Source organism: Anas acuta, chromosome 1 (assembly GCF_963932015.1).
Source record: "Anas acuta chromosome 1, bAnaAcu1.1, whole genome shotgun sequence".
Lineage (NCBI taxonomy): Eukaryota > Metazoa > Chordata > Aves > Anseriformes > Anatidae > Anas > Anas acuta.
In genome coordinates, this window is record NC_088979.1 from 203,108,458 (window position 1) to 203,134,438 (window position 25,981).

Below are 25,981 nucleotides of genomic sequence, written 5' to 3' on the forward strand. Positions count from 1 at the left end.
GAGGCTCTGGTGCTTTATTCCTTTAAGATATTACTTTTGTGATATTTGAAAGACTCTTTTCTGGGTCCAAAGTCATATGGTGTCCTTTGAGGTTGCAGCATTGTTGAACTGGTCTTCCGAATCACTCAGCCTAATCCCCAGCTACCATGAGCCAACTGGACAAGAAGCTTCTCAACCTCCACGTTAAAAGCAGAACACATTAATTCTAGTTGTTAATATATTTTTTTCTGACTTCTAGTCTCGTTTTATTCATGAACCTAGTTTTTCTATGCCAGTATCAACCATTAACTCCAAGAGTTCCTTCCTTTCCTTGAGGAATTTGCATGAGTGACAGTGGAGAGCACCATCACGGCCATGTGTGATGATGTGGGGATTCCATGGGGTAACACATGAGGAATGTATTCCCTGGCCTTGGCATCAAAGAAGGCAGCCTTTTCTGCACCCAGACATGGGAGGATGGAAAAGAGGCTGCTTGGTACTTATAAAAAAGATTTCAGACCCTTTGAGGTACAGAGGGGATGTGTGAGGAGCTCTGAATCCAGACTGGGCTGCTGTGGGCTAGAGTCAAACTTTTTTGGATTCCTTTTGTCCTTAATTGTTAATAATCTGAGGCTCTGCCTCATCTTTACATGGCTGATCTCATGCTTTGCTGTCCACATTTTCCACCCACCGAGCAGCTGTGCTGGCGGGTGCCATGACAATTTGCATGAAAACAGATAAATTCAAACCTGGGAGTCTGTTTGCTTCCAAAGTAAATTATTTAAAAGAAGCCTCTTTGAACTGCACATCGCATTGTCTATCGCACCAGCACAGGCTGTAAATACAGAGCCCTAGGTCATGTCCATGCACGTGAGAAGGTGCAAGAAGGAATTTGCTGGCCTGCGTGGTTCAAGAACACCGTGGCATGACTGGAGAGAAGAGAGGCAAGGACTTACCTAGATCCTGGTGTAGAGAGATGAAAAGGATTTGCAATTGTGGTAATCATGGCATATAATTAGCCAGCAGCTCCTTGAGTGTTCAGACTCAGTCCTCTCCAAATCTTTACAACAGAAGTTCATATTATTCAGTCTGTGTCTCATCTCACACTGAGGGTAAAAAGGGAGTGCCTGAGGACGCAGAGAAACACATGAGGAGCGTGTGGCTTGTCAGAACCCAGAGCTCGGGCACCTTATTTCAGCCACCCGTTGGCATACTCTGCACAAGCTTTCTTGCTGCACCACGAGGAGATGCTGCCAGAAGGCATCCTCACCAGCCTTTGCAAATCCTTGCTGAATATTTTTTCCCTGAAAGGTAACTTCTGAATGCACCTGGAACAAGTGAGTCCCTATTGCAAGAGGTCTGCTTTGTGTGTTGGCGTTGGTTGCAATCCTCTCTCGCTAATGGGGTATCGGGAGCGTGGGGGGGGAAGAGATCTTTTGGGAACATCTTTTGTTGATTAAGCTGATAACGTGGGTAGTTTCAAGCTGTTTTATTTAATAGCAAATAGCTCTTCAGACAACAGGCTGGCTTATCCTCTCCCACAGTCCACACGCACGCGGTCACTCGGACCCATCTGGAGCCCCACGGGTGGTACTCACGCACCAGGAGCTTCTCAGGAGGTGTTTGGAAAGCCCTTTGAGAACATCTTGTCTCATCGGGCGTCTCGATAACCCTGTACTCAACATCTCCATATAACAGCCACCCTCGTGGGTATGGTCCAGGTCACCTGGCCCCACTGATGTGTGTGCTCGTGGTCCAGTGCAGCGTGACTTACCCTTCTCCCTCCTCAGTCTGGGGCTTTGTTACAGGACCACGGATGTCAGCGCTGGTCCTTTTCTCTCCCCCAGTTCTTGCCCACCGTGGTTTTGCAGTCCTGATGTGACCCTGCAAGACACGCACTGCTTTATGGCCAAGGCCATTTTGTTTTGTAATGCGACGTGAAATGCTGCCAGCACTCAGAAAGTAATTGTGATATGGATGTGGCCCTTTGGTGCTTAAAGAGACAAGGAAATACTCCTCCAGACCGCAAAATGAAATATTTCCATGGGAGCCGTAACCGTTCATGAGGGTTTCACAATTTCCTCTTTACAGCCTCGTAATCTTTACTGGGTTTTAATTATCGCACTGTTTTGAAGCCTGTGCCAGACGCAGAAGTGGAAGGTAAAGTAAATGCCTCCTGCTCCTGCCTTGTGTATCAGTCACCAGCTCGTCCTCTCCCAAGTGCCTCCTCCCCCTTGACAGCTTCTTAATCAAGGACGGTGTAAAGCTGGCTGATCAACAAATACGCATACAACTAGATGTGTGCACGCATTTATATACCTACCTGTACATAAATAAGCCCCTAGAGATATCATGGTGTGGGTCCCCTCGACCCCATAAGCTGCCATAGATGTGGTGAGCGCGGCCACTGAGGGAAAACAGCGGCTGGAAAGGTTTGGGAGGATTTGAGGAGTTGTTCCACCGAGGCTCTCTTTCTGCCTTTTATTGGCCATGCTCTATTTTATGAGCGCGAGTCATAATTGCAAATTTCTTTTTCAAAGTGGCACGTGGCAATAAAGGGGAGGGCTCTCAGACAGGGAGTGGGGGAGAGCTGCCAAGAGGAAATTAGTGGTGCAGTAACGCCAGCCCGATTGCTCTCAGGGAAGGTTTTTTGAGGTGGGGACAGGGAGCTGGTCATTTCACCCAGCTGAGATATGGAGATGTCACACAAATGACCAGCAAGCGTGACGGATGATAAACTCGAAAGGAAACCAAGCTGCAGGGAACTCAACCGATGCTCCCCAGTCCACAATCCCTGGAGGATCAGCCCTGCCCTCACTGCTGGGCAAAGCCACCCCATAAATCCAAGCCAGAGCAGCATGTGCCCTGCAGTTCACATCTTACCTTTCCTCTTCAAACGGGGAGCGTGCTCAGAAATGAGGCGTTTTATTTTATTTTATTTTATTTTCCTTCCTTTGCTGATTGAATCTAACAACTGAGCCAGGCATCCAGAATTAGGTGGCGGCGGCCAGCATATAATCATTACATTTGCTTTTGGATGATCCGCGTGAAATTCATCAGGAGCGATTTATTGGGAAGTTCATTGCATCGGTGTTCATTATTTACTTTGTTAGGCTCGGGCACAGTGGCAATCAGCGAAGAAAATTGGACAGTTCGGGCCTTGGACTTCGGCGTTTGTAATTTCCTCCGGCGAGTTGCAGCATGAAATATATTTGGCAAATCACTCCTCTGTGCATTCAGGGGATGTTCAGATATCGGTGTGGCTCCGAGAAACGAAGAGGCAAAAGCAGGTTTGTGGAAAAGAAAAGGGAAATAAGAAGCAGGCTGGATCACAGCCCTGGTGCTGGGTGCTTCCAGAGGCCTGTGGTGACTGTGGGCCTGAACCATCAGCTGTCCTGTGCTACCTGCAGTGCTTCTCCAGCGGTGTTTGCTGCCGGTGTCTTCATTCCCCTGCACTCAGGGGCAGTCTGCCTGGCACCTGAAGTCCCCCGTGGTGTCTGTCCTGTCCCCAGGATGGTGGCACATCCCTGCCAGTCAGGCTCTGAGCGTCAGCAAGGCGAGGAGCTAAGGAGAGACAGAGCTGGGCACCTCCAAGGCCCCCTGAACCCACCTCGAAGATGCTTTAAGGCCACGGCCACACCTCGAGTGCTGGGTTCAGCTTTGGACACCTCACTACAAGGACATGGAGGTGCTCGAGTGAGTCCAGAGAAGGGCCACGAAGCTGGGGAAGGGCCTGGAGCACAAATCCTGTGAGAACAGCTGAGGGAACTGGGGGGGGTTTGGCCTGGAGGAGGCTCAGGGGAGAGCTCATTAGCCCAGGCTTAGCTTAGCCCAGGGCTAAGCTGACCAGGAGATGGGGATCAGGCACACACCTCTCCCCCATCCCCATAAAAACCAGGGCTTTGCGAAGTGCTGCCGGAGTGCCAGGGCTGCCCGTAAATCTGCTTGGTACGTGGCACGAAGTTGGGAGCTGATTGTTTTTATAATTGAATTGTAAATCAATGTATTTAAGGGCAGCGTTTGCCGGTAACGCTTCCGAGTATGAAATGCTCTCCCTGTCGATATTGGGAAAGTTTTATTAGGATAATAACTGCTGATTTAGAGCTTCAGTTCTGGATTATTTTTTTTCACATGCTCAGTTCAGGGTTTGCTGTTCCAGAGCCAGGAGGATTTGGGGAACGGTTCATGCCACCACCCCACACCACTTGAAACGCAACCACATGAGCTTGGATGCGTGGGGGACATCTCGCACCCTTTGTGCCACGTCAGCCCCTTTGGGAACAGCACATTAACGAGTTCTCCTTCGTTAGCAGAACTGGGTCACCTCCCAGCTGGCTGAACCACTCCAATCCTCTCCCTGAGCTTCCAGCTTGGGAAGCTGAGTGCAATGTCTCCTTTAGACGTGCTTTTGGTACCGTGGCCACCTCAAGCAACTGCTCTTCAGCAGGCCAGGCTGGCCATGATCAGCGTTGCCCTTTTTTTTAGCCTCCTCCATCCTCATTCCCCTGGTGGGACATCAGCCCAGGCAGTGTTTGGCCATTTGGGACAGCCATGCTAAGTTGTTAGGGTGCCATTTGCTCTGTGCGATTTCTGTGGGAAAAGAACAAAACTACCATTACCACCTAGGCATTTTTTTTCCCCCAGATCTGATTCTTTGTTTTACAGCCCCATTCAGGAACAATCTGTCTCCAGCCCCAAATACATAAGGCTCATTTTGCTCCCATCGCCGTCCCCCATGGAGAGGGGTCTTGAAGGAGCCATTTCAGCTCAGAGCACACGAGCAGGCAGCCGGTTCCTGCACTGCCAAGCCAAACAGATGGGGTAGGGAGGGGACAAGGAGGGAGGACAAGTGTGTTTCGGAGGTTTTAATAATCCCTTCTCCTGCCTGAATCATCACAAATCCCAGTGGAAGGGCAGGCATTTTCCAGATGGTAGGAAATAAACTCTGGGAGACTTCCACGCAGAGAACTCATTAGCCCTGCTGGCTCTGCTCCAAGCTCGATGGCAGCCCATGTAAACTGTACTTGGACCTGCCCTTTTTTTTTTTTTTTATCATCTGTTCCCATGAAATCTCCAGCCCCATCTTACACAGACAAGCTGCCCAGCTAGCTATTAATTTGATTACGTGTGGCCTTTGCCTCTCGGAGAGCTTGGAGCTCAGGCAAGTATCTTCCTGCAGACCTGCTGCACACTAATCCGAGCATCTCAGCTGCCTTCACGCCTCCCGTCTGCTCGCCTCTCGTCTGATGTTAAGCTGCCTGTGCAGAGTTGGGGGAACAAAGAGTTTTTTGGAGTGAGGCATTGCATGCACGTGCATGCAGAGGGATTTAAGCCCAGCCACAGCCAAATGTTACCACTGTGCTGCAGTGGTGGTCTTGGTTGTGCCACACATCCCCTGCACCCCACAAACCAGGGTGTTTCTGCTGCTGTAGGTGTTTCTGGCTGCAGTAGTGACCCGGCTCGGCGGGTAGTGTGGTTGCTGGATGTCAGCCAGCCGAAGTTGTCATCTAGAGTAACTCAGCTGGGTTAAAAGCGTCCCACTTCCCTCAGGGATGACCCAGGTGCCCTCTGTTTTAAAGCATTGTAGGCAAGGTAAGAAAACCCTCTTGCAAGTTAAAAGAGATGGCAGGACCATCCTGTTTCATTGCAGCAGTGCTTTACACCCAGGAAGATGTTCAGAAACGGTTTGTGCATTATAAGGCTCCATGTACAAAGTGGTGTTTTTCAGGTTTGCAGTGAGCAGCTGTTTGTACAGGCTCAGTGTTTGCTGTCTGTGTTGGCTGATCATAAAATCATTAAGGTTGGAAAAGCCCTCCAAGATCTTCTGGTCCAACCATCACCCTACTACCAATGTCACCCACTAAACCATGTCCCTAAACACCAGGTCCTGATGGTGTTCCTGTGCTTGTTGGACAGGGATGGCAGCAGGCAGCCAGGGCAGAGTGGCTTGGGATTCTGTCCTCCTAGGATACGATAGGGTGGGATGGGATGGGATGGGATGGGATGGGATGGGATGGGATGGGATGGGATGGGATGGGATGGGATGGGATGGGATGGGATGGGATAGTTCAGCTGGAAGAGGCCTTCAAAGATCATCAATTTCAACTGCCTGACCACTTCAGGGCTAACCAAAAATTAAATAATATTAACGAGGACACTACCCAAATGCCACTTGAACACTGACAGGCATGGGGCATCAGCTGCCCCTCCAGGAAGCCTGTTTCAGTGTTTGACCACCTTCACTGTGGTCAAACATCTCCAGCTGCTCTACTCAAGCAGCTCCTGCTCGTCTTTGAAACTCCAGTGATTCCAAAATTGTTCTTCTAGGTCACAACAAACCCAAAAGACACCTAAAACAATGGATATTCCTGGTTAGGACCCATCCTTCCCTGTCAGAATTTTCCCTTTTCATGGTCTCTCCACCCCATGCCTTTGCTGCCCTCCCCTGAGCACAGTCCTAGCCATGCCCCATCTGGAAAGGAGCCATTTCGGGGCAGTTGCCGTGCCCAGAGGGCTCTGGGAGGAGGCACAAGGCGCTTAGTGGAAAAGGAGTAAATCTCATTAAGGGTTTTAACATTTATGGCCAGTGAGATAATGAAGGAAGGTAATTTGGGGTAGCTTTATTGCAGTTATCATAATGTTTCCCTGAAGCACGGAGATAAAAGTCAGTGGATGGTGTCCCTAAGGAGTTTTATGTCCTCTCTTTTTTTTCCTTTTTTTTTTTTTTCTTTTTAAAGCAAGAACTGGTGCAATCAAAGATGGGTGTCCTTTTATGAACACAGGTGGAGAAGGCAACGATGTGACACCGAATAACAAAATTACAAGGCTCTCAAGGCTCGGCTGGCTGTCATGACCCACATTAGAGACCCACTGCAATCAGCAGGAATCCGCAGTCTCCAACATTAAATTGTTTTGCCATGAGGCAAAACTGTGCTTTCCTCGTGTTTATCTCACAGCGACCTATATTTTCTGACATCCTGATGGATTTCTCTTCCTCCCTTCCTTTTCTTTATGGGTTTACTTCATCATTTTACCCCGTTTTGCAGCGTAAAAACACGCAGTAGATGACAGATTAGGAACTGAGGAGGAATGAAATGGGAAAACAAGTAACTTTTTTATTTGAAGTTGGAGTCAGAAACACAGTGGCCACATCTAAACATGCTGGATACTCTATTATTTATTCTTGTTATAACACATTGAGCCAAGCTGCCATCTTAACGAAGGAGAGAGAGGGACTGGGGCTGTGTGAGGAGGGCTGAGGGGAGTGCCTGTGAGGCGGACTACAACTCCCATCATGCCCCGCAGCCCGGCTAATAGGGCGAGGCAGGCGCTGAGGACTACAACTCCCAGCGTGCACCGCGGCGCCAGCCGCTTTCTGATTGGCTGGTTCCCGTAGGCGGGAACGGCCCTTCTCCCGTCTCCTTGGCAACGGGCGAGCAAACAAGATGGCGGCGGCCGGGGCTTGGGGGTGACGGGGCGGGCTGGGGGGCGAGGCGCTGCTCACGGAGCCTCCTCCGCCTCCCCCGTCCTTCTCTCAGCTCATGGTGGGGGACGAGGAGAAGCGGGGAGAGGACGGCACCGGGGAGCTGCCCCTTTCCTCTCAGGAGCTCTCCCATCCCTCAAAGGGGGTCCCCGAGGGGCCCGGCCTGCTGCAGCGCAGCTCCCCTCACAGGGAGGAGGAGGACGATGAGGATGAGGATGAGGAAGAGGAAGAGGAGTCGCGGCCCGCAGAGGTTCTGCTCAGCGCTCTGGAGCTATTTGGGGAAGGGCGTGCGCACGGGGGGGGGGGTGTTCTTCCCCTCCCTCATCGCTCAGTGTAGTTGGGGAAAAGAGGGGGAGGCAGTGGGGGTACAAGGTAACGATTTCTCACCTCCCCAGAAAGTGAGTTTGGTGTTTTCATCACTTTTGCCTTTTCTTTAAGGGTCCCTTCAATCCCATCTATGTCCAGAATAGTTCTGTATTGCCTTATTCTTTTCCTTATCCTATAAAGACTACGGATAAACTGACACATGCACCACCAAATTCACCCCCTTTCCTTTGTATGTGCTCAGCCCTGGGGTTCAATAAGCCCCAGGTGAATTTGTTTTACCTTCTCTACTGAGCTCTAAAGTGTCTGCTGCCACAGCATTATCACCTCATATTTTTACCTAGTGGAACTATCTCTGTAGTCTCCGTTGCTGTAACACGGAGGTGTTATAATTTAGATGATTACCATTTGAAACATTATTTATCCTGGTCCCTAGATTAGCAATTGTACTGTGACTTCTCCCGGCTCCTAGAAATTTCACAAGCCATTGGCTTATTTTCTCATTAAATCGACGCAGTGGTTCATTAGTGCCATCTGTCAAGGTAGCCTCTTTGGCAAAGACTGCTCGCTGAAGCGCTAGCTGCTCGTGCTGAACAAATTTAAAGGGCCTCCAATAATGTAGGTGTTGGGGTACAACGCTGGGGTTGTGCTGGTGCTGATTTGCTGAGATGTTAACATCCATAATCAGCGTGAGTTTCATGGCTCAACATCTCTCAAAGCAGGTCCTGCTTAACGCTGTGCATGTAAACCAGGAGGTTAAAAAAATACCAACGAAAAACGTTGAAAAGGTTGACTGTGAGCATTTTTCAGTGTCTAGAGGTAGTACGTAACGTGTTTCTATTTATCAGTTTTGAGGGCTCTATTCATCATTCTTCCTAATGTCTAGTGCCTTAACAAGGTGATGGAGCACTGAAAACAGCACTTGACTGAGGTCTTCCATTAAACTCTGTTCCCAGTTGCATCCCAAGCAGCTCCTAGATTCTATAAAGTGGAGTTTTATTTCATAAATCTCCTCTAAATCCGTTTCTCTCCCTTCCTGGTTTGTTACAGGATCAGCTGGAAGGAGTGCTGGATGAAGACACTGTGGCTGAGGGTCTCCACAAGCTGGGGCGCTCGGCCTCTGGTACTGAATACGTTTATCTGAATTTGTCCCTTTCAGTAAGTATAAGCAAAGAACATCATTGTAAAGTGCTTTTCTGCTCAAAGATTTATTCCTTGTAACTACAAATAGTTGTCCTGGTAAAATAATACTAATAAAATAAATAAATAAATCAGATTTTTGGTCTCTACCTGTTAATGTTGTCTCATGTATGTGGGACTTTTGACAAGACACAGGGTGGCTCCTGCTGACAGCTGCTCTATCACTACTGGTTTTTTTCACTTTATAGCAGTAGTAAGATTTTTCCATACCAAATCTTTAGGTTTGGGTATATTCCTGCTTTAGTCAGCTAGGGGAAAAAAAGAGGAACATGCTAAACATCTAAGAATGCTGCATTCGGTGTCTTCTGGTCAGAAGGCTAAAACCGTTGTGTCTTCTTAAATATTTCTTGCTGCACGGCTCTTTTCCTGGAGCCCTGGTTTTCTGGCATTTTTCCTGGCTCCAGCTATCGCTCATGGTTGTGTTTTCAAGTCTTTTGACATCATTTGCATTCATGGCTGGTCTACAGGTCTAACGTAACTTTCAGTCTATGTCATCCAGCTCTGACAGATCCAGCTGGAGGGACCTTGTGGCACCTCTTCAATGTTTCTGTATCGTGCATCTCCCAGGAGATCTGGAAGAGCAGGGTGAGGTATTACAGGGAGTTACTAAAGTCTCTTTGCATTATTTTTCCAGGGTCGTGAGTTAAGTGACATTAACATTCTCTCCAGATACGTTCACCTACAGAAGTTGGAACTTTCATATAATAAAATTAATGGTATGTAGTAGATACAGTAGTAAACTCTTGGGTTGTGAAATCATTTAAGATGAGGAACGCAGCGTACCATGCAGGCTTAATATCACAAAGCCTGGTCTACGATTTAATGGGATAACTACTCTGGTTCTACAGACTGAGGCAATGGCTAGATCTTCTTGAGAATGATGCGTGGACTGTTCAGACAGCTGCACCAGCATATGCTGATCAGCAGGAACATGGAGACTGTTGTCCAGTTTATTATCCAAAACTAAAATGCAAGCAAGCATGTCAATACAAGATTAAGGTTGGGAACACGGAAGTGTCATAATATGTAAAATTATGGCTGGTACAGTTTTGCAAGCCTTGAGCCTTCCTCCCCAAAAGTTTTCCATTACTGGCAAAATTGTACCCTGAGTTTAGAAAAGTAGCTAGTGGAGACTGCGGTTAAATCCATCCTTTTCTACTCCTTTCCTCTCCCTTGTACCCCCAACTCTTTGTATTATTATTATTTTTTTAATTTAACTTGATAAGGAATGAGCTGTGGTGGCAGCCTGTTAAGTTATTCCTTTCAAGTTCATTTTGCTTGAGGTGTGCGAGTCTGGTCATAGCAGCGCTTCTGTAAGGCATCACATCTCCGTGCTCATTTTATTAACAGTTTGTCTGTGAGGGGTAGGTCTGAATTGAGCAGGGATTTTTCCTTACAACTAGTTGTTTAGTCTTCAGTAGTGACTCAAATACTTTTCTCCTATAATTAATAAGTTAGAATGCAGATAGTATCTGTGTCACTTTAAAAAGAACTAGAGTATACAACTAAATAGACAAATCAGTTTACATAATGGAAATTTAATGTAGGATTTGAGTGTTTATTCTTCATGTTTTAGTAACCATCTTTCTTCTAGTACAGGGTAATGATATACCTCACTTCTGCATTTCAAACACTGCTTTCTAAATGTGTAATCACAAGTTGATTTCTGATTGCTTTTTGCCATAATTATCGCATCTTGACATGATGATCTTTGCATTTACCCATGCATTCATGTAAAGGATTTGGCATTTGTTTTGTTCTTAGATCTTTCTTGTATCAGTCAGATGCCTTACTTACTACAACTGAATGCTTCCAACAATGACTTGACCACATACTTTGGTTTTAAGCCACCAAAAAATCTCAAGGTAAGTTGTAAAAAATAAAATAAAAAAAAAATATGCTATAGGTTTAAATTCAAAATGTTTTTTTTAAATCAAACTTAGATGTTGTATTTGGATATGTGGAAAAGCCAAGTTGTAACCTTTCTTTTTTTTTTTCCCGTCATTGTTTCTTTCTTTGACATTTTAGTAGCTTTTCCAAATGTTTAGGTATTTTTATTATTTTTTTTCTTGTTATTTATTATCATTTTTATTTCAGTCTTTTATTTTCTTTCACATTCTGAATCCCAGCATGCCCTGGGAAGGTGCATTGTGCAGCTGACTGTTCTAGGCAGGGCTACTCTCAGCCAGAGTTTTTTCCTTGCTTGCCAAATTCGTCAGACTTCTAGTGGTATCAGTTCCTGCCTTTCAAACTGACTGGTGCCAATTGCTAACGTGAAACACGTACTTAAAGTGTGGCTTTATGCTATTCTTCCCTTTGCTGTTGATTTTTTTTGTAGCCCACTTTGGCTTATAAAGAGCAGGATGTTATTTTGAAATATAGCCTTTGTGTATTTCTGTCTTCTCCATCATTTTTTAATATGTACACATAACTGCAGGACCATTAATGGTAATGTTTTTGAAAGATAGCACAGTTTTGGAAATTCCCAAAATTTGAATTCTCTGTGTCAGAAAAAAGAACCTTTCTGTTTACTTTCCAACATTAATATTAATGTTCCTCTTACTTCCACACCCTTGATCACAAGTCTAATGTGACAGCCATTTAGTTTCACAAGACAGCTGTAAGTGCTGAAGAAAAAAAGTTACTTTCTGTCTCCTTTTCTCCTCAGGAGGTAGATTTTTCATACAATCAAATACCTAAAATGCAGGATTTGTCAGCATACCACGCACTTACCAAACTCTTGCTGGACTGTATCCTTTGTGTAAATTTGAGTGTAAGAAAAGTTGTTTGCTTGTTTTATTGAACAACTTTTTGCTTCAAATAGATACCTGTGTTCTTTGTGGTTTGTTTGGTTTTTTTAATGTCAAGTGTGTCTTGAGAAATTACTTCAAACATGGTGATGAAACTGATCTCCATTTCCTTGAGCATGCATGGTGTTAAAGGTGCTTGTGTATATATGTAAGGTCTTAACTTGCCAGAAGAACACAGAAAACCCTCTGCTTTGGTGGGTCATGTAAAACTGAGAATGTGACGCGTCACACCGTCTTTGCATAGCAGAGATAATAAATAATCCCAGTATTTTTTTGTATAAGAAAGGTTAATAGTAAATCAGCTTGGAACACTAAGCTCCCTTAAATGAGAAAGGTGCATGTTGTTTAATTTTAGACACAGGTAATTACTGAAGGCCTAAAGAGGCTTGGTGGAGGACAAGGCTGTTTAACAACAGTGAAGATAATCTAGGTGAGAGGAAACTTGAGTTTCTTGCACACACACAGAGAGGGATGGTGCTGTGCCACACACCTTCCACACAGTCACCACAAGACCTATTTTTGGGGGTTAGAAGCGCTGTTCTGACAGAAATCAGATAAGCACGAACGTGCAGATGAAGTTTCTTCATCGCCTCTTTTTCTAAGGCTGTCCACAGTGCTCTTAGTCTGCCTGCCTTTAGATTTCCTATGCTTTTCTGAAAGGTCTTCTGCAGCTTCACGTTGACGTGCTGCCTTACTTACAATTGCTTCCTGAAGGCTTGCGACCCTTCTCTCTTTGCTTCATAAATTGCATCTTGATTTTCTGCTCTCTGAAAAGGAGAAGACAGCAGGCTGTTGCGTTTTTTTTTTTGTCTCTTGTTCTTGAAGTAGCCCATTACCAAACGATATTAATACAATGTCTTTTTCATGTAGGAGCAGATAAAGCATTTGCAGGGTGTCCAGGTTACATTATTCACACGCTTTAAAAGGTGTGCAGGTGACGTGATTCTTGTCAGGAAATGGCACTGAGACACTATTCCTTTGCAATTCTAATTTTCTGTCTCGGAGCAAAAAGCATATGACAAAATGAAAAAGAAAAAAGGATCAGAGATTTGTATTGTGGATCGGAATCTGTATTTCTTCACTTGGTTTGAATGCAGCAGTGTGCTGCCTTCAATTTCTTCATTTGCACCGATGCCAATGTAATGGGGAGAAAAACTGTTTCACGCATACAATTGCAATGGGACCCTCTGAAACAGACAAAAAAAAAGAGTGCAGAATTTAGGACAGTAAAGTGGCACTGTTCCTAACCCATGTCAAGCGCTTCTCACGGAAGACATGGCAGACAAAACAAGCTGTTCTTTGTAATCCATAAATAAAAAAATAAATAAATATCATGCGCTAGTGGCAATGTTTGGCATGTATTTCCTCATTTACAGTAACTAAGCATCTCTTACCATATTTAAATTAATTACAATGCAGATGGTAAGGTCATTGCAACTTTCTTTCTGACAGGTGCTCGTACAAGCACACCTGACAAGATTATAAATGAGTTTTCAAGGAGGTAGCTGCCCAAACCAGAGAGGGAGACAGCTTGGGCAATAATAGCTTACAAGGCATTATAGTGGGCTGTTAGAAGAATAAAACTGATTATATTCGTTCTTAGTGCCGGGCAATTTGCTGCCTCATATTGATGCTTGTGGCTTAAAGCTCTTTGTCTCAAAACAGGCTGGTGCTTGTGTTTACTGGCAGTACATGATTTGTTGATCTCATTCATACTGACCCAAATTCATTGCTCACCCAATTTTTTCCTCCTCAGATGAAAGAGGAGCAGTCCCATTCTGCATGCAGATCGATGAATATCTGTCAACTATCAACGCCTGTGGATGGCTTTGGTTTCTTTCCTAAATGTCGGAGACAGCCTGGAGTGAGGTCCTTTGAAAAGATAAATCTGTGCTTACCAGCTCATTTCTCCACCTCTCCTTTCCCATCTCAGCTTGTGAGTGTGGAACAAGAGGAAGAGTATAATTAAGTTCCCATGTAAGAAGACAGGAAAAAAAAAAAGAGTTAGGTCACAGTTATTAAAGAGGATTATATTGGCCCTGACTAAGCTTACATTTCATTTAGATTTCCGATATCATTCAGACTGAAGGAAGAAAATCCAGATAACTTGTCCACTGCCTGATAAGAAAAGTGAATGAGAACTCGTCCCTTTTGCAGGCAGAGTTCATTATCTCAAGTCAATTAAAAATGTTTTCTTCTGTGATAGCCTAAAGGCATTTCTCTGTCCCCTGCATGCTCTGGCTATTTTTCTCAGTTATATTTCTTGTTGTTTTTATATAACTAGTTCAGTTTTGGACTTTTACAGTAGGAGTACAGTTCTTTTTGCCTCACTTCAGTCACCAAACAATTAAGTGCCTGATTTGAGTTGTCTGAGTTCAGCGGAGAAGGATGTACAGCTGCCTCTGCAGTTCATCCTGTTCTAAGAGCAATCCGAGATTGTTGTCAAAGAAAATATGTTTTTTTGTTTCTGTTTTTCGCTTGTTTGTTTTTGTGTGTTTTGTTTTTTTAAGGAATCTGAAAAATTAAAGCTGACCGTGTTAAAGGTGACTTTGAGAGGAATCCTACTGACCTTTACTACTGCTTTTGATTCTATTGTTAATTTAAAACACATTTTCCCCTTTCAGTTCAGGCAGCCAGTGTAGCACCAGTGTAACTTAGCATGAAATAGCCCAACCAAGTACAAGCATCCATTATTACTTGGATAATTTGTGTATGATGGTTGGATGTCAAGGTGAGTTTGGAGCCATACAGAGTTAAGTAGTCTGCAAACTTAAAAAAGCCAAGCCCTCCTCTGATGGCTCACCCATCTGCCTGTATTCTACAGCTGGCTTACAAGCACTGGTGCCCAGTTGAAGGGTCAAAGATGTAAGGCCCTTTTGCCTTACCTGCACATGAGCATCTGATAAGAAGACCGGTGATTTGCAGCGTGGCTTCACAAGATGCTGACAGAAGTTCCTTCCCCCCGTTATGCCAGGCTGTGCTACAAACCAGGTCACAGAAACTGAGCTGAAAGACCCACCAAAAAGGAGGGGAGGATATTTCTGGCTGGATCAGTGAAGTCACTTACCCTGCAGCCCCACTGGAAGCTGTGTCATGCAGACAAGGAGGCAGCGTGCTTCAGAGTAGGGCCGGGTGTGAGCAGCTGGGATCTGAAATGCTTTAGCATGAAGCATTCGATGTTGAGCTCCCCATACCATGAACTTCAGCCCCACTGTCTAACTAGCTGCTAACTCGTGAAGATTTTTGCATCCAGTTCTTTTCCTTGAATCCCAAACCCTCTGTATAGTTAACAACATAGCGGAGATAAAAGGACTGGAGAAGTGTCATAGCCTGACTCATCTTAGTTTGTCACACAACAGACTCACTGCAATCTGTGGCCTGGAAAATTTACCTCTCAAAATACTCAATCTGGTAAGAAAATATTTCTTGTTGTTTTCCTGTCAGTCTTCTATCAATATATTAATGCCTTAATAAATGTGAAGGTAATAACATAACAAATTTTGAAAGATGTGTAATGTGGGACACACTTTTTTTTGTTAATACAGAATTAAGGGATGTTATGGGTTAGGATGGAGCACTGATGGTCATCTGATATCTAGGGTGCATATGTTGACATACAACATTTTTAGGGTGTATTTCTAGATTTTTAGTGGCAGTTACCTCATCTGGCTTCAGATTTTTTTTTTAGTGTAGACCATGGCATTTGAGCTCATTCTCTGCCACCTCATAAGTCAGTGGAGAGAAGTGGATACTTAGGGTACTCCACTATTCCAATCCAACTGCTGACATCAACATTAACACAAGATGCATCAGGCCTTGGAAGTGGCTGTTTCTCTCGGTTATGAAGATTGCTGAGGATAACTAGCTGAGTATAGACCTCTATTTATCAATGCCTACACTTGTTTGTGTGCATCTTGCTCTTTTACAGGCCTTGGGAAGGCATTTATCAGTGTTCCTCAGTTCCATGTTAGTAAAACATCCCTAATAATACCAACCCTTTCTTCTAAATCATTTCAAGTGACTTTATAGGAAGGGCTATCAGTATAGAGGTTGCAGAGTACTACAGGCAAGAACTATTTTTAATGCTGTTGAGTTGCCATAAAAATACAAGTCTACATCTCAATAGGTTTTACTTTATAACAGTAATTTAAAAATATTTAAGTGGAGTTTGAAGCTGAGGGTGAAAAAGCTATACATAGAAATACGTTCATATTTGCTACATTAGTGTTAAGCACCTACATAAATATTTTAGGTAAAGCGAATGAATCTCTTATTCAAGAATAGAAATGTTCTTTTTCAGTCCTTTTAAAATTTTAAAGATTTTTTTTCTGTGCTGTAGTAATTGGTGTAGAAGGGCATAAGTAAGGGCTGTGCCCGTCCATGCCTGATTGTCCCTTGTAGCTCTCACCACTTCGATATTCTGTAAAGCTATTCACATTTAAAAGTGGGTAGTAGTATGTTTTAAATAATACATTCCAAAAGTGTTCAGTAGCATATTTTTAATACTTTCATATTTCAGCTTCCTAATGACTTCAGTGGGAATAAAACTGATTTGATTTTTTATTTTATTTTTGGTGGATCAGATTAACTCAGATTGGCAAATCTTGTCTGAAAGTTCTGAAATGAAGAGTATAAGAATCTAAGCTGCCGGGAAGATCTTTTCTCTAAATGCTTCCTTCAGTAGAACTAAAGGAACCCACTTAACCATTGTGCTCCTTGATTTCCTCATCTGTTAAAAGGCCTAATAATAATTCTGTTAGTAATGGTTATCTGCTTTGTAAAATGCTTTGGAGATCGTGTTAACAGCTAAGGCTTATTAATATGAACATGTTCTTCAGTTTTGGTTCTTACATGCTGATATGATTATTTATCCAACTGCTTGTCTTTTTTAATTAGCAAAGTAGATAGTCATGTGGAAATTATGTAAATAGACAGATTTTAGCATAGCGTTTTCTTTTACTAATTAGAATAAGATGCAGTTCCTCTTTTTCATGGGAGCAGTCATCCCCCTCTCCTCCCATTGATTCAGCTTTCCTTTCTATTTTCCCTTGAGGTTTCTAGGTTGAAAGAGTAGTAAAGGTCTGAAGTTTGGAAGAAAGACTTCAGAAACTGTAAATACTGCCTAGCTATACCAAAAAGCCTCTATTCTGCTTGTGTTTGCAAAAAATAACAAGTGCAGCTTTAATGAACTGGACTCTTAGGAATTTTATGCTTAGCAAAACAGGATCTCCGCACAAATCCCTTTTGTTCACAAAATTTTGTGTACCTCTTGCATAGCATTTTGCAACTAGAGCTCTGAGCTGTATCTTATTAAAGAGGTCTAACGAAGTACAGGAAGGGAAGAGAGAGCTTCCATGCTATTAATAACCTAATTAAACATTTAAAAGTCAGGAAAAATGTCAAGGACAGACAACTGGATTAACATTAGAGTCAGCTGGCTTATTTATTTCAATAGTTCCTAAATATTTATTAATAGAATATGAGGCTTTGAAGCTTTCAGCACAAGGTGATGCTGATGGAAAAATATAAAACTTGCAAGGTTATTCGGAGAGAATCATGTTGAGAGGCCATCTGGGTACATGTGGCCAATGGGACAAAGATGAGTACAGAACCTAGCATGCTATAACTATTTGGAGTTCATAGCAGGAACAAGTAAATGATTTGTGAGGCCCTGAGAAATGAAGCCATCTGGTGTCCAGTGATTAATGTAGGCCTTCTATCTTGTACCTTGTTTGGAAGGAATGTAAAACAATAATAGTCAGTTATGAATTCTCAAAGGCTTGGTCATTTCTCTTGTTAGAGTCTAGATGAACTTGCAGTAGAGATGGTGTTTTTCTGGAATATTTCTGTGCATGCCATCACCAAAAGTAAATAGTCTGCCTTCATTTATTATGTATTAATGAACTTGTGTATCCTAGAGGTATTTTATAGAGTGCCTGCAGTCCAAAGAAGACTATTGTATTGTTCTACCTTCATATTTTCATTATTTATTCTGTAATCATAAGTGTAAATATAACCATCATTACAGAGGGAAATTGTATGCATGTATGTATATGTATTCTATATTTTTATGTGCATATCCATTTCCTAAATTTTGAGTTTGATATTGGCAAGAGTATCCTTTAGCCAGTGTCAGCTTTAAATGAATGCTCAAGCTCTTTTTATTGATGTTGTCTCTTGCTGTTTGTTATTCAAGGTAAGTTGAAGGTAAGTTAGTCCGAAGATAGTTGATTCCTTTTTCCTTGAGCAGAATGGAATGCTGTAGTATGTCATCTCAAGATGAAGATGGGGCTAATGCACGTAAGACCTGCTTGTAATAGGATTCTCCATAATAAACAAACTCATTTCTTCCTCAGAAATGTTGTTTCCAATCTGTAGAACTTTATCAGAATCCACATTCTTCCCTTTATTCTTAGAGCTCTAACCTGCTTGAGAAGATAACTGGGTTGGACAGCTTGAAAACTCTACGGAAGCTGGACCTTTCTAACAATAAAATAACCAGTCTAGAAGGCTTGGAGGAACATGATCTGCTAGAGGTGATCGATCTAGAGAATAACCAGGTAACAATCTTATTACTGGTCTCAACTTTTTCTGAGAATGCATCCCTTTTTCTTTTTTTTTCCCTAAAACCTTATCCCTTGAAGACTTAAAGAAAAAATCTTACGCTGCAAGCCGTGAATATTAGGAAAGGTGACATTTTTTCCTTTGGTGCTTCACTCCAGCACTGTTTCACGTGTTGATTTATAGTGTATTCCTCAGGCCTTATTTAATATCTCTAGACGGGATTATCTTTATGTAAGTAGCACTTCGGTAATATTTAGAGCTCACATATGTAAAGAACTAACAGTACTCCCTTGAGTGGATATGATAGGGATGAGTATGTGGCTTTTTCAGCTTGATTATTCTTGAGGATCTTTACTTACATCACAGCTTTTCTACTGCCAGGCCTCAGGAGGGTATGCTAATATCTCTCAGCCCAATTTTATGACCACAGATTCTTCTGAGCTCTCAGCTGGAAAGTTTCTGGAAGGCAGAACGGTGTGTACTCTATTATAAAGTGGCTTTTGTTATGCAGCAGAGTTTTCACTGGAATTACAATGACACAATCCAACTCATTTGTATTTGAGTTTTGAAACCCAAGCCATATGTACCTAATCCTTTTGATATTGAGCTTCCAGAGTCTCTCACTGAAAAGACTGTCAATTCATGAATCATTTTGACATCAAAGAAAGATCTGCATGAGGAAAAAAAATCGAAGAAAATAAGAAATAACAATATAAACCAGGAATTGAACATTTTCTGTCATTTTTCCCCATTTGCAAGATATGTTTACAGGAGTTAATACAATACGCTCTGAATTCTTTTTCTCGCAGTGCGTTCAGGTTGACATTTAAAGGCACATCGATGTTTAAAATTGCACAAGACAGGAAACTAACTAATGGCGAGGTTGTTATTAGCATTAATAACACCACTTCCATCACCTCTTATAGTTTCCACCGTTCCTTACGGCACGCCAAAGCTATTAATTTTGCCTCATCAAATTTTACCTCTGTTAATGATGTTATTGAAACCGTTTAATGAGTCACAATTTTTGAACATTTCTTTCTGCAGAATAATTTAAAGAGAATATTGGCACAATTGCTTAAGCCTCAATTTTCATCTGTCTGAAATAGCTGCATTAAGCCTGTCATTGGAACTCATTGTTCCCGTGTAAAGTTAGGTTGCTCTGCCCGCGTCAGCGGTGGGAGTAAGATGCCAGCTACTTGGTATCTCTGGAGAGCTGGGTGGATGTGGTATTCTGCAGGTCAGAAGGGCCTGGGAGCAAACACAGGACAGAACACTCAAATTTTTCTTCTCTCCTGCATGCACAAGGTAGAATTGTCCCTCAGCGTGGAACCATCCCACCTGCTGTCTGTGCTGAGCCAATGTGCTGTTTATTTTTCCTTTTTAGCTGCTAGTAAGGGGCAAGATGCCTGTTATCTAGGCAGTGCTATGTATGCTCTGACCCACCAAAAATACCCAAAACACAAAAGTTCTAGGACTAAAGCTACATCGCTAAAGCAAACACAGTCTCAGTGATGAATTAAAATGTCTGAATTCAAAAAGTGTATGTTTTTTGACCCCTGCCTAAAGAGAGAAGCTAAATGTTACTGCAGGTCCTGATATAAAAGGTTTATTGAACTCTGTTGGAGCTTTTTGTGTAGGGAAGTAATTTTCAGAGTTGTAATAATCTGAATTGTTTCAGCTCACCACCATCTAGAATGGTCTCAAGTGCTTGATTTCTTTCAAAAATGGACACAACGGGTTTATCTGCAGAATGTATCTCTCACATATCTATTCAGTGATTTTCAAATATGTTGGTGTTCAATGACTTTACTAGGAAATCCACCCAAATGACACTTAACCTGGTCAAAATTGTTCAGCAATGGGCTTGTTATCTCAAAAATAATATTGTCTAGGCTATCGTTAAGGTTTGTGTTCTTAGACACCTTACATAAGCCAACTAGAAGTTAGGGATGGTTCAGCCTTTCAATCAGGCACCTTTACAAGGCAATTCATCCCAGCCTAGCATGGATCAGATGGTCTCTGGAACTGGCTCTCTCCACTGATTATAAAATCGTGTTAAGTGGCTGATCTGGATTACCTTACAGGTGGCTAAAACGAAGCAACGTGACCCATTTTGATCCATTTTGTTTCAGTTGCGAGCCGTACAACTATTCACTCAGGGTCTGGTATGAATGCCTCTAGTCTGACTTTGCTTCAGGCACTCAAACTTCAATTAACACACAACTTCTAATAACTCACTGAAGTGGCTGAGTGCAGATCTTCTTTGTGCACGAGTCCTTAAGTGGGATGCATTACTCTCTGGATGTAAATAGAGACAAGGACAACTCTGCTGATGCTTTTCAGTTAAGTGCTGAAAGTTAGGTGGGATGAACTGGAGCTCCAGTGAAAGGAAACTCTTTTTAGAAGGAATTTTTTGCGCTAGTCATGAAGCGCAAATATAACCGCAGAATTGCCTCACTTAAGCACATCAGCCACATAAAAGCTAAATGTGTTATGGCTTGACATTTGAAAGAACTGGAAAAACACAGGTGGTTCGAAATTACTGTCTGTAATATTGCTTCTGCAGCTAACATCCGAGTTGTCTGCCTTTTGTGAATCCAAGTGCCTTATTGAAGGCAGTTAACATGTATACCCATTTTGTGAGTATAATGATATTTTTTTTTAGTTCCAGATTTTAAGAACAAGAATCAGAGAACTTCTTTTTTTATTTTTTTTTCCCTGTAGTTATTGTGGATTCTGTTGCTGCTAATTTATGCTCTGTTTCTATCACTAATTAGATTGCTGAACTGGGTGAACTTGAATATATTCAAGATCTGCCTCTCCTCCGAGTTTTAAATCTTTTAAAAAATCCTGTACAGGTAAGAAAGGAGTAAAGACAAAGCAAAAAATATGAATCTAGAGCTGGTCTTCTGGATCCCACCATAATCCATTTAGCTTCCTTTTCTGTCTCTGAGAGTGATCAGGACATCTAGGAATGGGTATATGAAACAAGGCAAGAATGAATGATTCCCCTGGCATGGTTACCCACCTTTTTTGGGGAACTTCCTGACCAAATGCTGCATATGTATCATGTTTAATATCAATGCAGTAAATCCATGAATTTGATTAATCCTGCTTGTGAATCCATTTATACTTTTGTATTCATAGTATGCAATTATTTTTATATTTATTATTTTAATTAGTATTGTTTGGTAGGAGAACCCTCTTTCATTTGCTTTGAAGGTACGGACTTGTTAGTGGGAAAAGCTCAAAGGAACTTAAGAGTAACCATTTAAAAATCATGTGCCTCTGGAATCTGTATCTGCTTTTCTTTAGGATTTACTCAGTTCTCTTTTATGGCTCCCATGTTACTCTTCAACCAATGAATCAAACATCCATTTTATCAATGACAGTGACATCTACACAACATCAGAAATACTGACTCTGTATTTATAATTTGTCCTAAATAGACAAAGATGATTCTGTCCTGACTTTTGTGATTTCTAAATTGTCTGAACTTATGGTGGGTTGACCTCAGCTGGCCGCCAGGTGCCCACCAAGCTACTCTTTCACTCCCCCTCCTCAGCAAGATAGGAATAAAATAAGATGAAAAAGCTCATGGGTCAATATAAGGACAAGGGAGATCATTCACCAGTTATGATCATGGGCAAAACAAATTTGACTTGGGGAAGATTAATTTAATTTATTGCCATTTAAAAAAAAAAAAAAAAGAGTAAGATACTAAGGAAAAAAAGATAAAACATCTCCTGTCTGCCCTCTTTCCTGGCTTGACTTTACTCCTGACTCTTCTTTCTCCTCCTCCTACTGAGGCATAGGGAACAGGGGCTTGTGGTTAGTTCATAACATTTTGTCTCTGCTGCTCCTTTCTCCTTAATGTTTTTGCCCACTCCAGCATGGTGTCCTTCCCATGGGATGCAGTCTTTCATAAACTGCTCCAGCATGACTCCTTTCCATGGGGTGCAGCCCTCCAGGGTCCTGCGTGGAACATAGTTCCTTCCAGGAATTTGCTCCAGCACAGGCTCTCCACGAGATGCAGGTCCTTCAGGACACGTAACCTGCTGCAATGTGGGATCCCCCATGGGCTTCAGTGTGGGTTTCTGCTCCATGCAGTCCTCCACAGGCTGCAGGGAACCTCTCCCCCAGCACCTGGAGAAGCTCTTTCCCCCTCCTTCTCTACTGATCTTGGTGTCTGCAGTGTTTTCTCTTGTGTTTCTTACTTCTCTCATAACTGCTGCACGGTGTTTCTTACCCTTTCCTATATATTAGCACAGAGGCATCTTTAGAGTGGCTTCAGTGTTGGCCAGCTCCATTTTGGAGCCAGCTGGAACACTGCCCTGGTCTCTTCTCACAGAAGCCACTCCTGCAGCCCCCTCGTTACCAAATCCTCACCATAAACCCAATACATGTCACCCCTTGCCTCTGTGAAATGCATATTTAAGAATTATTATGAAAACATATCTTCATCACACAATCTTCACAAACCTCACTCAGAGATACTTCCTGTGTCAGAAGAAAAATGTTAAGGGTTTAACTTCTCCTTCCTGTAACTGCCAGGTTTATATTGACTGTTGTGGTGCATGATGAAATTAGCAGGAAAAAAAATGCCTGAAACGGGCTGTCCTGGGCCTCTTCCACAGTCTGAAACCCTTTTTCTGTTTAGACGACCTCCTCCGAAGCAGATTCTCATCCCATTCCTTTAAATTACTATTTTAGTAACATACACAAACATCATCTTAATACTGCCATTTGAATTTCAGTTATCAGTATCAGCTTTTTATTTGCTTTTTAATTATTCTTTTTTATTGCCTCAGACTTAAAAGCATATATCACAATGAATTTATAATGTGAATTCCCTTTTAAATTCCTATAGTTCTTCAAAGGTCAGAAGTATTAGATATAGTTTATTACGTAGCCCAGTATAGATAATGTTTTTTTGTTCTCCAACAGTCTTCCTTGGTGTTCTAGTGTGTATGGTGGTGTGTTTTTCCTTTTAATTTTTTTTAATTCCCAACCTGACCTTTTGAACAATGTAATTGCAGACTTTTGAACAGCTTTTAGGTTTTGTTGGAGAAGTAATACTTATGGGGGGAGGGAGGGGTGTTCTTGTACAGTGTATTGACATCCTTCAGGGTAAAAAGCTTTTTATATTGCAATATATTAAGGCCAATTTAACTTTGGCCAATGGAAATTAAATATTAGCCTGATGAAGTTATGCACTTTATGTCAAAGTGGAATTTTTTTTCCTTCAGGAGCAAACAGATTACTGGCTCTCGGTGATATTCATGTTGCCACAATTAACGGAACTGGATCTCAAGAAGATTTCAGTGGAAGAGAAGGTGCGTAAGCATATCATTCTGGAATTTTTCTAAATAAAGAATGCAAATACAAAAAAAACAATGCATGTAGGTCGGGTTTGTTCACATTTGGGTATCACAAATCTCCCTTCTTTCAGGCTACAAGATAGACTACAAGTTCAGAGACTTTTGTTTCTAAATCAAGCTGTGTATCTACAGAATTTCTGGAGCATTTGTAGTATGTAAAAATGCAAAACTCAGTAAAAGCTTTGCTTCATAAAGAAATATTTATTTAGCAGCCATTATTTAGCAGTTAGTGAATCTAAAGAGATAGCTATTCTCATGAAATACTATGTGGCAACCTCTAGAATACTGTTGTTCTTTTTCAATGTTGTGTACCACAGAGTGAACTCTGAAAGCTACAATGATGCTTGTTTCCAATTCTACTCCATACAGCTTTCTCAGGCAAATCTTTTTCCCCAAAAAAAACTCCTCAGACTGCTTACAGTAACATTCTGTTCTAATAGAAACCATTTCCTCTCGTGCTGTTTTTAGTATAATTTGGTTGCTCTGTGTAGCATTTGGGAGCCATGCTAGAATTGTTGGGATTAAAGGTTGTAAATTGGGGCTGGATATGAAGGAAGTATTCTCAAAAAGTGGTCCTTCAAGGGAATTCATCACTCTTAACTTTAGTTGCATAAGTATCAGGGTTCTTGTTTAGTGCTAGGCTCTTGCTATCATGAGCACAGAGAATGGATGATATCAGAGTGTAATTTACCCCGCCTACCCGAGATGTTGATCTTATTCTTTCCTATGTGTCAGTCTGCATTCCTTCCAACAACATTTTGAATCCCTTAAATAAATCTTTCCTTTTGGACTGTAAAAGTAAGCCTAGATGACTGATCTAGACGAGCATTAACTTTTGGATGATTAAAGTTATTTCAGAAAATCCTCTCATCAGGATATTCTAGGAGTGGATAACATTAATAATAAAAATAAATAAATACAGCCCAATAGAGGTCAGTACCCTCAATAGAATTTTAAGAGAATGAATGGGGAGAATCCTTGGAGTTTGAATGCTTTTCCTCCTGGAAAGACAGAAATGCATTGTCAGGAGGAAACTGCAGTTTGCTTATGTTATTAATGCCCGTTCCGTTCCTCTTTTAACGAATAAATGAATGGCTTCAGTCCCTAAGGATTTTAGTTTGGCATCTTCCACTAGCATGAAAGGATGCAAATTAATGGATAATTAAAACCTAAGCAGAATTACTTTGTATCTTGTGTAGCATCCTGTTTTCTTTCCAGTAAAAGGTTGAATATATTAATGATGGTGAGCTACTTCTGGCTGCCTTCCACCCATCTATCAAATTGTGTTTAAATCTCCTGAAAAGATTTATGTAGCGGAGTGCTTACAGACAAGCCAAATATGAAGACTGACCCTCATAAACATGAGGCCATCGTTACTCATAGTGATCTGAGAAGCATATTACAGCTGGGAACAGTTACATCACTACTCTTCTTTTTTTTTTTTTTCTGCTCCTAAACTCTGGAAACAGGTTGATGCTGTGAATAAATACGATCCTCCTCCAGAAGTTGTTGCTGCTAACGACCATATGACTCAGATTATGTATGGCATGCTGCAGCCCCAGTGGATCTTTGACAGGTAAACTTACCTCCACTTCACGTCTGCTCCTGAGGGTGGCACTCAAGTAAAGCAGAATGTGTTGTCATATTTAGAGGGACATTTTTCTGTCCCTCTCCCACCTTTAAATTAATCTAATGAAGAGGAGATGTTCCACAGTATTTTTTTATATTTTTTTTTAGCAGTCTGGAAATTAGGCAAATCTTGTTTGGTTGAAATTGATTATGAAATGAAGTTAGTCATTCACCTCTGAAGTCTGAGACAGATTGTCCACAACTCTATTTCTTTTAAACAATCTGTTGAAACAGATGGTCATTTGCACCATAAATGAAAGATGGAAAATTTCTATCAATACCCAAAGGCAATTTGAAAGTCTCTTGAGAGAGAAGAGAGCTGTAAAACATTTCTTCCTATCCTACTTACTCCTCTTCACACTACTGGCATCCCGTTGTGAGCAAAACGGCTTTATTTTGTGGCTTTGGGGCATGTTTTCTATTCATAAGGTGAAATTTTCAAGTTTGTACTTAAGGAAGTCCAGCGACTTCTTGCCTGTGGGAGGCGAACATGCTGGCTGCCATTTAAAGCACAGAAGGGAGAGACAAGTCAATGTTCCCTTTCTGACATTGTTGTTGTCGTGCCAGGTGACTTCTCTGTCTCATTTCTCATCTAGAAGATGAAAGTC

General features: G+C 42.1%; 1 protein-coding gene across 12 annotated transcripts in view; it reads left to right on the forward strand.

Annotated features, from left to right (window-relative positions):
- Positions 1-7,391: 7,391 nt before the first annotated feature.
- Positions 7,392-25,981, forward strand: part of LRGUK (leucine rich repeats and guanylate kinase domain containing) — a 50,194-nt gene continuing 31,604 nt past the window's right edge. For 11 of the 12 annotated variants that reach the window (XR_011092193.1, XR_011092192.1, XM_068670119.1 and 8 more), the window contains exons 1-10: positions 7,392-7,712; positions 8,837-8,944; positions 9,621-9,702; positions 10,751-10,851; positions 11,655-11,736; positions 15,083-15,207; positions 18,213-18,356; positions 21,141-21,221; positions 23,613-23,699; positions 25,214-25,320. Coding sequence is in view for 10 of the 12 variants with exons in the window: in XM_068670119.1 (XP_068526220.1) it covers positions 7,521-7,712; positions 8,837-8,944; positions 9,621-9,702; positions 10,751-10,851; positions 11,655-11,736; positions 15,083-15,207; positions 18,213-18,356; positions 21,141-21,221; positions 23,613-23,699; positions 25,214-25,320 (1,109 nt within the window). In the remaining 2 variants the exon portion in view is untranslated. The remainder of the gene's footprint in view (positions 7,713-8,836; positions 8,945-9,620; positions 9,703-10,750; positions 10,852-11,654; positions 11,737-15,082; positions 15,208-18,212; positions 18,357-21,140; positions 21,222-23,612; positions 23,700-25,213; positions 25,321-25,981) is intronic. The other variant, XM_068670120.1, reaches the window with a different exon arrangement.